Below are 9,553 nucleotides of genomic sequence, written 5' to 3'. Positions count from 1 at the left end.
GGAGAACTACTGAAAATGTCCCTTTGTAGTTATAGTATAGGGACCCGCTGGATGGAGGAGCTTCGATGATTACATGCTTTCCATCCATTGTTCCAAGGCAGTTGGGGAAAGCCAAAAGATTTTGAAACTCAGCAGCTATCCCCCTCCACTCTGCTGCATCAGGCACAGGCATGCAATCAGACAGTAGGCAGTTCCAGATTGCCTCACACACCTGGCTCACTATTCCAGCCACAGTACTGGCACCTACCCTGTAGCCAAAGGCAATAGACCGAAAAGAGTCGCCTGTTGCCAAATACCTTTAAAATAGAAGAAAGATTTTTTTTAAACGTGATCTTATGTTAATCTTTATGCATCTTTTATTTGTCAACAACTAGAACATTCTATCATATACAGAGATCCTACAAAATGTACAGCATGCCATACATCCACACACTCACACACATATATACACACACGCATACACATATATATATAAACACACATATACACACACACATATACATATATATATATATATATATATATATATATATATATATATATATATATATATGTGTGTGTATATGTGTGTGTATGTATATGTGTTTTATATATATATATATGTGTATGCGTGTGTGTATATATGTGTGTGAGTGTGTGGATGTATGGCATGCTGTACATTTTGTAGGATCTCTGTATATGATAGAATGTTTATATAGTTTATATAGATTATATTATATTTTTTATATAATGTATATAAACACACACACATATATACATACATATCTCACGTAGCATTTCAAATTTGTATAAGTAACGAACGTTATGTAGCTAGTACCAACAGTTAAAGGAAAGATCAGAAAAGTCAGGTGACTCACCTTAAACAAATACAGAGACGTTCCTCCGGGCTGATGGTCTCTCTGAATTTTGTCTGCGTTTTGGCAATCGATGGTGCAATGATTTGTAGCAGGTCTTCAAACTGACTTTTGTTTAGTCTAAAATACGCCACAAACCGTGCATCATCCAACCGGAGCTCCAGGACTAAATTGTTGTAAACACCATACTTTTTTCTTCCCCGAATAATGTCGTGCACCCACAAACGTCTTTGTGAACCCACATTCTCCTCCCCGGTAACTTCAAACGCCAACGCAAGAGCCAACTTCCTCTTTCTCGACATTTCTTCACCACACAGCACTACGCTACTGTTGCAGCTGTTGTTATGGCAACAAAAGACGCACTCGGCTGCTTTTTGTAACAGAACGCTGCAAGCTTTTTTTTTTTTACTAAAAAAACGCCCTGGTCAACTTTCTCTTGTCAAAAAAGACGCCAAGTGTGAACGCGGCCTTAACCGTCTTTTCAAAAAAGCCCTGAGCGCTTTTTTAAACGCCACCGCCGGCGTCTTTTTCTGCAGCTCAGAGCGTCTTTTTAAGTTAAAAAAAGTTGAACTTTTTTGAAGAAAACGCCCTACGTCAAGCGCTTTTTTGACAGCTGACCAATGACAAGCGAGTAGCGGGACCTATCGTTTCCATAACAACAAAAACAACAAGAAAAAAAAACTGGAGAAGTTGCGGTAAATAAACTTATCGTACTAGTTTCGGAGCACAAGGAGTTGTATGATATGAGTAAACAACTCTATCATAATATACATCACAAAGAGGCTCTTTCTCGACATTCCTTCACCACACAGCACTACGCTACTGTTGCAGCTGTTGTTATAGCAACTAAAGACGCACTCGGCTGCTTTTTGTAACAGAATGCTGCCAGCTTTTTTTTTTACTAAAAAAACGCCCTAGTCAACTTTTTCTTGTGAAAAAAGACGCCAAGTTTGAACACGGCCTAAGACGTTAGTAACAGAAAATGTGCATCTCATTTCTCTCTCTATATCATGAATCAATCAAGTGATGATAAGAAGTGAGAGGCTGCATCCGAAATCGCATACTTAATGAGTTGGTACTTAATTTCAATTAGTAGGTACTTAACAAGCTCTAAGGGTACCTACTCTACAGCCAAATCTCGTTGAGTATGAATGCGATCCGCCATGATGACGTTATCATGTGATCTACGACGTTAAAACAAGAGCAACAGTTTAAAAGATATGAGCGACAGGTTTAATTCATCTATTTGTATATATTATCTGTTTGTATATATTATGATGTTGATCAAATTTCTCATTTAGTGGTCTTCCAGAAGAGATACATTTATGATTGTAGTACGTTTTTAGGCTATAACCCAGTTTAATCCTTAAAGATGTTATTTTTTATTACGAAAACCTAAAATCGTAACCACTTTAATATGTTTTTAATTTATTTATGTGCAAAATTGTTTATCCACACGCAAAACTGGCTTGAAATCTCCTTTGTTTTCCTCTTTTTATTGTGGGATTTCTCTTGTTTCATCGAGGATTATAAATAACAAAAAACAACACATGCAATCTTAATGCATTATGATTAAATGAATATTACGATAATTTAAAGATATTTAATCTTTTTTTCACGTGTAGAGAATCACATGTACGCAAACCCTTTACAGTTTTTTCTGTCATTATGATTTTTTTACTGATAAAACAGCCTACTATCTTTTCCTGCGGTTGTATGTACTTATAAGTTCTGCAGTGATAATAAAATAAAATAAAGGCGACGGGTGCACAAAACATCCAATGGCATCACGACAACCCTACCTAGTACGTTGCCCTCCTTGTTTGCAATGTTTGTAATATCTGCTCAAAGGAGACGTCAATCAGCTGCTGGAAGATCACATCTTTGGAGAAGACTTTTGATTTTACACTCGAAAAAATTAAGTATTACTTAGAAATTAAAGATGACCTCGGAATGCATTGCTAGACAACACCAACTCTTATGAACAATAATACTGATAAATGCTAACCACTAATTAATTATATTTTTAGTAAAATGAACATGCACTTTTTTAATACGCCATATGCATGACATATTCATGACTATGCAGTCAACGTGAATACATCTCAATTCTCAGTCAAGTAATGAATTAATGCTATATTTTATTAACTGACAACAAGAAACACGAATAAATTTGTAAAAGAATAAATAAAAGTAACCTTGATGTTAAATAAATACAAGTCAAAGACACATAAAACAAAGCTTTATTCAAAGTAATTGTTCTGACAATCATGTGTTCACAGCCTGTAAATAAAAACTGCCATCAACAGCTGTGCCAATTCTGCAGCTTTATTCTGATGAAGCAGCTGACCAGCGTGTCCACCTTCACCTGTCTCTGCTGTCCATCACGTCCTGTCCCTGTAACATCCAGAAAAGCTTCAAGTCACCTCTGTGATTCATGTGACAACACAAATGCGCCTCTATTTATACTAATAAAAAAGATCAGTTATGTTCAGTTACTATGTACATGCGTTTATTTACATTCCATTCATATAAAGTAAACAGTGTTGACAACAGTGAATTCTACTGTAACAGCACACAACACTCAGATGTCTATTACGTGCTCTTCTGCAGTTGTTTTCGAACATTTTCTATCGCATATTAAATAGACATTTAACAATCATCTTTAAGATGTATGTGGTTTATGTACATTCACTTTGGAGATATACGTGTGTTTACTGGATCTCCCCTGTTTGCTATACATAAAACATGTTTTTACAGAACAGTCACAAATATACTATACTGTCACACCTGAAACGATTTAACAGTTTGTTCTACGCGATTGTGACACAAGGAACAGCGTAAGGTTACTCACTTTTGAAAACATCCTTGTTGCTGTTCTCCATCACGTTCGATGATGACGTAGCTATTGATCTCCCGTGGGCTTCTGGGATAGAAAAGTAGAAAAGATCGGCGCTTCGAAATCTGGGCGGGACGCAGAGGGCATCCGGGGATCTCTTGCTTATTCTTTTGTGGTTACTCTTCTCACGTACCCATTTCGCCTACTATATAGTAGATAAGTAGGCATATTGGAACGATACTTAGGTATACGTTCGCCTGAATCTCGCGAGAAATAGTGTTTCATCCTGGTAAATCTCGCCTATTCTTTTGTGGTGTTTGAGATTTCATGCATACTTTTTCTTCGCCTACTGCTTTTTGCCTACTAAATAGTATGGAAGTATGCGATTTTCGGATGCAGCCAGAGACTCAGAATCCGGATCATTTGAATCAAATCATTTGTGAAATGATTCAGTGATTCGATTCAGCGGCACGCGGACTACAAACGACAACAACAAACACAAACGAGTGAATGACAACCGAGAATGGTAACAATAATATGGAATTAGCCTAAAAAAATTATATATTTTTCTGTAAAATTAAACCCAATATCTGCTTCTAATATTAAAAACATTGATTTCAACACTTAGGCTAATTATGCAAAAGTATCTAAGAAAATTATTTATGTTAAAGTCATTTGCAACAACCTTGAAATGTAAGTAATGACATTTAGCTACTGCATGCTGACTAAAGCTACATCTAAATTAATCTGGATACAAAATTACATCCATCAATTTAATGTGATAAATACCACAGATACCACATGCTTATTTATGTTAGAGCTAATGAAATTGTAATGAGAATATTGCTTGTAAATAAATTACTTGAACAACAAATTATTTTTTTATTTTTTATTACATATAACTTTTTACTTTTTTTCTTCAAATGGATGATTGATTTAGCTGTCTAAAGGACAAGCGCATATCAAGTCTTAATGTCAAGCTCTTCTTCTATCTTTTAGTGACTTTGAAAGAGTTATACATATGTTTAGGTATTAACCAGGCTTCTCTCATACATTTGCAGTTGGTACAGAATGCTGCTGCTCTTATGTTGACAGGAACACATAAATGAGAACATATTACACCAATTCTGGCACCTCTCCATTGGCTTCCTGTTCATTATTTCATGCTTGAAAGAGACTGGGCAAAAATGGCCTGCATGGCAAGAAAGTTCCAAGACAAAAAACGCTGCTGAGCAAAAAGAACATAAAGGCTTGTCTCATTTTTGCCAGAACTCATCTTGATGAAAAAAATAAATAATAATAAAATAAAATCAGGAAGCCAACACTTTTCCACACTACTGTATGTGTTTTTGTTTTAAATTAAGTATGCTTGTACAGCACTTTAGTAAACACTTGTTGTTTTTAAAAGTGATTTAAATTAGATGAATAAACTTTGACATTGGCTTAACAGGTCAGTGTAACAGCCCGTTTTTTGATTGGCTAACATAATTGCCCCCTTAATAAAACCTCAGAAAGAATTGTGTGATGATTTTTTCTTTTTTTTTTTCCTCGTCTCTCTCTAAATTTGTTGCATTTTATTCCCTAGGAGACAAAAATGGTACAGAAACATTGAGATCAGTCTGTGTATAGATTATAGATATATGTAGATCCTAAACTCTGTCATTAAATTTCCTAATTTTTTTTTTTATTATTAATTGTATAACGGCCAGCCTAATCTCTGTAGGGTACCGGCTGAGAAGGATCAGGTTTGGACACCCTGGTATAGGATCTAGCATACATGCTTTACAAATCTACATGTTTTGATGTTAATTGTTTTGTGCCACTAAACTGGGGTTAACTTTTATTCCTTTTTTTCCACCTTAGACCTAACAGCGCTGAAAGAGGAGAGAGAAGTACTGAATGAAACTGAAGAGAAAGATCATTTTTTTTGTTCCTTACAGTCTGAAAAGACTTCTAAACAAAAAAGAGCTCAAACTACAGGAACTAGGAGTTATTTTTCTTGCGTTCAGTGTGGAAACAATTTCACTCAAAAAGGAAGCCTTAAAACACATATGATTATTCACACTGGAAAGAAGCTGTACACTTGCCAACAGTGTGGAAAGAGTTTCATTCTAAAAGGACACCTTAACAGACACATGATGATTCACATTGGAGAGAACCCTTTTACCTGCCAACAGTGTGGAAAGAGTTTCACTCTAAAAGGAAGCCTTAACATTCACAAGAGGGTCCACACTGGAGTGAAGCCTTACACCTGCTCTCAATGTGGAAAGAGTTTCGCTCAAAGTGGACATCTTAAAGTCCACCAGAAATTTCACACCATGGAGAACCCTTTTACCTGCCAACAGTGTGGAAAGAGTTTCACTCTAAGGCTCCATCCACACGAAGCCGGTGCGTGCCCTATCCGATCTTTTTTTTTCCCTCGTTCTAAAAAAAAGTTCCGTACACACGAAACCACTGAAAACGGTGTAGTATATATGCCAGACCAGTATGGGGTGCTGTAATTCTGCCATAGATATACACTATACACGGAGAAGAAGACTTTGAGCATGCGCATAACCTTGCGCGCTGTATTCGTACTAAGAAGAAGAAGACGAAGATGTGAACAGTATCGCTTGTTGCTCATAACAGTTGCATAGAAGCAATAGATTTTGCTGTAATAAAGCTAGCAGGCTTAGTAGCAACACGAACACAATCATGTAGTCCCCCAATATTGTTGTTGCTGTTACGTGTGATGAAGCCGACACGTGATGTGATGACATCATCGTTTCAGAAAATATACGGATTGGCTGTACACACGAAACCGCGAGGGTGTCGTTTTCAGATTTATCCACTTTGGGACCCGGTTTCAAAAAATATCGGATTCAGTCTCCTAAAACGCCGGATCCGTGTGGATGACACGCCAATACGATAAAAAATGTATGCGTATACAGCGAAACGCGTCTCCGTGTGGACAGGCCCTAAAAGGAAGCCTTAACATTCACATGAGGGTCCACACTGGAGTGAAGCCTTACACCTGCTCTCAATGTGGAAAGAGTTTCGCTCAAAGTGGACATCTTAAAGTCCACCAGAAATTTCACACCATGGAGAACCCTTTTACCTGCCAACAGTGTGGAAAGAGTTTCAATGAAAAAGGAAGCCTTAACAGACACATGAGAGTTCATACTGGAGAGAAGCCTTACTCATGCAAACTGTGTGGAAAGAGTTTTAATCAAAAAGGAACCCTTAACCTTCACATGAGAGTTCATACTGGAGAGAAGCCTTACACATGCTCTCAGTGTGGAAACTGTTTTAGTCTAAAAGGAAGCCTTGACAGGCACATGAAGATTCATAATAGAGAGAAACCCAACAGATCCCCTTAGTGTAGAAAGAGTTTCAAACAAAATGTATAGAATGGAACGTTCTAATTCAAATTTTGAAGCATTATGTTTTGTCCATAGTACACTTTAAGCTCAGTCCAACACAATATAGCTAGTTGACACGGTAATGCATAAAAGAGCAAGGAATAATATGGATGTGTTTGCTATGTCTACAATGTAAGAACTTCACATTTGTATCATGAATTGAAAGATCTCACAGAAGGTGCAGTTTTTTGGTTGAAGCACAATAAGGAAAGGAAAGGAGGTGACGTGAGGCCAAGTATGGTGACTCATACTAGGAATTTGTGCTCTGCATTTAACCCATCCAAGTGCACACACACACACACACACATACACACACAGTAGTGAACACACACACCGTGAACACACACCCGGAGCAGTGGGCAGCCATTGCTGCAGCGCCCGAGGAGCAGTTGGGGGATCGGTGCTTTGCTCAAGGGACTCACCTCAGTCGTGGTATTGAGGGTGGAGAGAGCGCTTGTGATTCACTCCCCCCACCTACAATCCCTGCTGGACCTGATACTCGAGCCTGCAAACTTTGGGTTACAAGTCCGACTCTCTAACCATTAGGCCACCGCTGCCCCAAAAGCATAGCGCGAGCCAGCCAGGAGAGTTTAAAGGGATAGTTCACCCAAAAATGAAAATTTGATGTTTATCTGCTTACCCCCAATGCATCCAAGATGTAGGTTGCTTTGTTTCCTCAGAAAAACACAAACGAATATTTTTAATGAAAACCGGTGCAGTCTGCCAGCCTTATCATGGACGTGAATGGGCACCAAACCTTTAAAAGTAAACAAAAACATGCACAGACAAATCCAAATTACACCCTGCGACTCATGATGATACATTGATCTCTTAAGACACGAAACGAACAGTTTTTGTGAGAAACTGAACAGTATTTATATAATTTTTTACCTTTGATACACAGCCACGTCCATCTGTAATGTGCACGAGTTTGGCATCAGTAACGTCACATGAGCACGCGCTCTAGCGTAGAATACGCAAACGCCGTAGGGGGAAATCAGTGAAAAGTCCCGGATGAGTTTGTGCAAACTAATGTAATCTTTTAGCTTTAAATCGGTTTAAACAATCAGGATACGCGCAAGTAATAACCATTTTGAATAGCCGCTATATCCACAATCTCTGTGCTCTGTGTAAACAATGAGTGCCGTATACATGCAACAGATCGCTTACGGCGTTTGAGTATACTACGCCAGAAGCGCGTGCACATGTGACGTGACTGATGCCAAACTCGTGCTCAGGAGAGATGGACGTGGCTGTGTATCAAAGGTAAAAAATGATACAAATACTGTTCATTTTCTCACAAAAACCGATCGTTTCGTGACTTAAGACATCAATGTATCATCATGAGTCGCAGGGTGTAATTTGGATTTGTCTGTGCATGTTTTTGTTTACTTTTAAAGGTCTGGTGCCCATCCACTTCCATGATAAGGCTGGCAGACTGCACCGGTTTTCGTTAAAAATATTCGTTTGTGTTTTTCTGAGGAAACAAAGTAACCTACATCTTGGATGCATTGGGGGTAAGCAGATAAACATCAAATTTTCATTTTTGGGTGAACTATCCCTTTAAAGGACATTGTTAGCATTTTTAACATCACCGTTTCGGGCTACAACTACAACCCTTGTTCCCTGAGAAAGGGAAGGAGACACGAGGACATACAGAGGAAGGCTGCACCTTCCAGAAGGGGGATGATATGCCAGGGATATGGACCTGTTTTTGTTTCTGTGTGCCCTTTTTTGGTTGCGTTCCTTTCCTTTAGTCCAGTTAGTCATTCTGTGCACCCGTGTTCCCCAGTTACCCCATATATTAAAATCAAAGTCTGTGCATTCTGTCTCTGTTGGGTCTCTATTTTCCAATACGACTGTCTTTCCTATTTCCTTGTGTGGGTTACCCTGTGTCTTTGGACTATAATAAACTGTTCCTTTGATCTATGTCTCCGTCGTTCCTCCCAGCACAGTATCTTGACATCAGTGTGTTCTAGTATTGGAGCAATTTTATTAATAGTAATGAGTTCAATTTGTGGTGTCCGAGACAAATTAGTACTGCTCATGAAGAACACACTGCCAGATTGAAATACACAGAATGATGTCACAATGACAGAGTCATTAGCATAAAAAAGAATGTTTGAAATCTTTGATCTTCAATTGAAGCTTTCTGAATGACTCTAGTGCAGATTTAAGCCTCAGATTTCTCTCCTAAACACTCACTCTAGTAAAAGTTTTCTTCCCACTTACGAGGAAGCACTAGGGACCAGAAATAAATTCTAGGGCCGCCAAATTCTTTGGCTGGTTGGTGGATGCAGGAGGCCCCTTTAGCGTCCTAAATGCTGGGTGTGGTGTAGTGTGTTGTGTTTGGTGTAGGGTGTGACACAGTCATTGACAAAAGAGGAGCGGAGCTGTATTCTCTCCAATCAAATGAACAGTAATGGTTTATAGCAGGGGTCCCCAAACTAAGGCCCGCG

At 38.4% G+C, this 9,553-nt stretch overlaps 1 protein-coding gene across 1 annotated transcript in view; it reads left to right on the top strand.

The window, feature by feature from the left end:
* The window catches only part of LOC141312745 (uncharacterized), a 10,782-nt gene extending 3,052 nt beyond the window's left edge, over nucleotides 1–7,730 (top strand). The window contains exons 4-5 of the mRNA XM_073832621.1: nucleotides 5,535–6,050; nucleotides 6,657–7,730. Coding sequence (XP_073688722.1) covers nucleotides 5,535–6,050; nucleotides 6,657–7,052 — 912 coding nt within the window. The 3' untranslated portion in view covers nucleotides 7,053–7,730. The remainder of the gene's footprint in view (nucleotides 1–5,534; nucleotides 6,051–6,656) is intronic.
* The last annotated feature ends 1,823 nt before the right edge of the window (nucleotides 7,731–9,553 follow it).

The sequence above is a fragment of the Garra rufa genome, unplaced genomic scaffold (assembly GCF_049309525.1).
Source record: "Garra rufa unplaced genomic scaffold, GarRuf1.0 hap1_unplaced_005, whole genome shotgun sequence".
NCBI lineage: Eukaryota > Metazoa > Chordata > Actinopteri > Cypriniformes > Cyprinidae > Garra > Garra rufa.
Note: the sequence above shows the minus strand (reverse complement) of the source record. Positions and strands in the feature narration are given on the sequence as shown.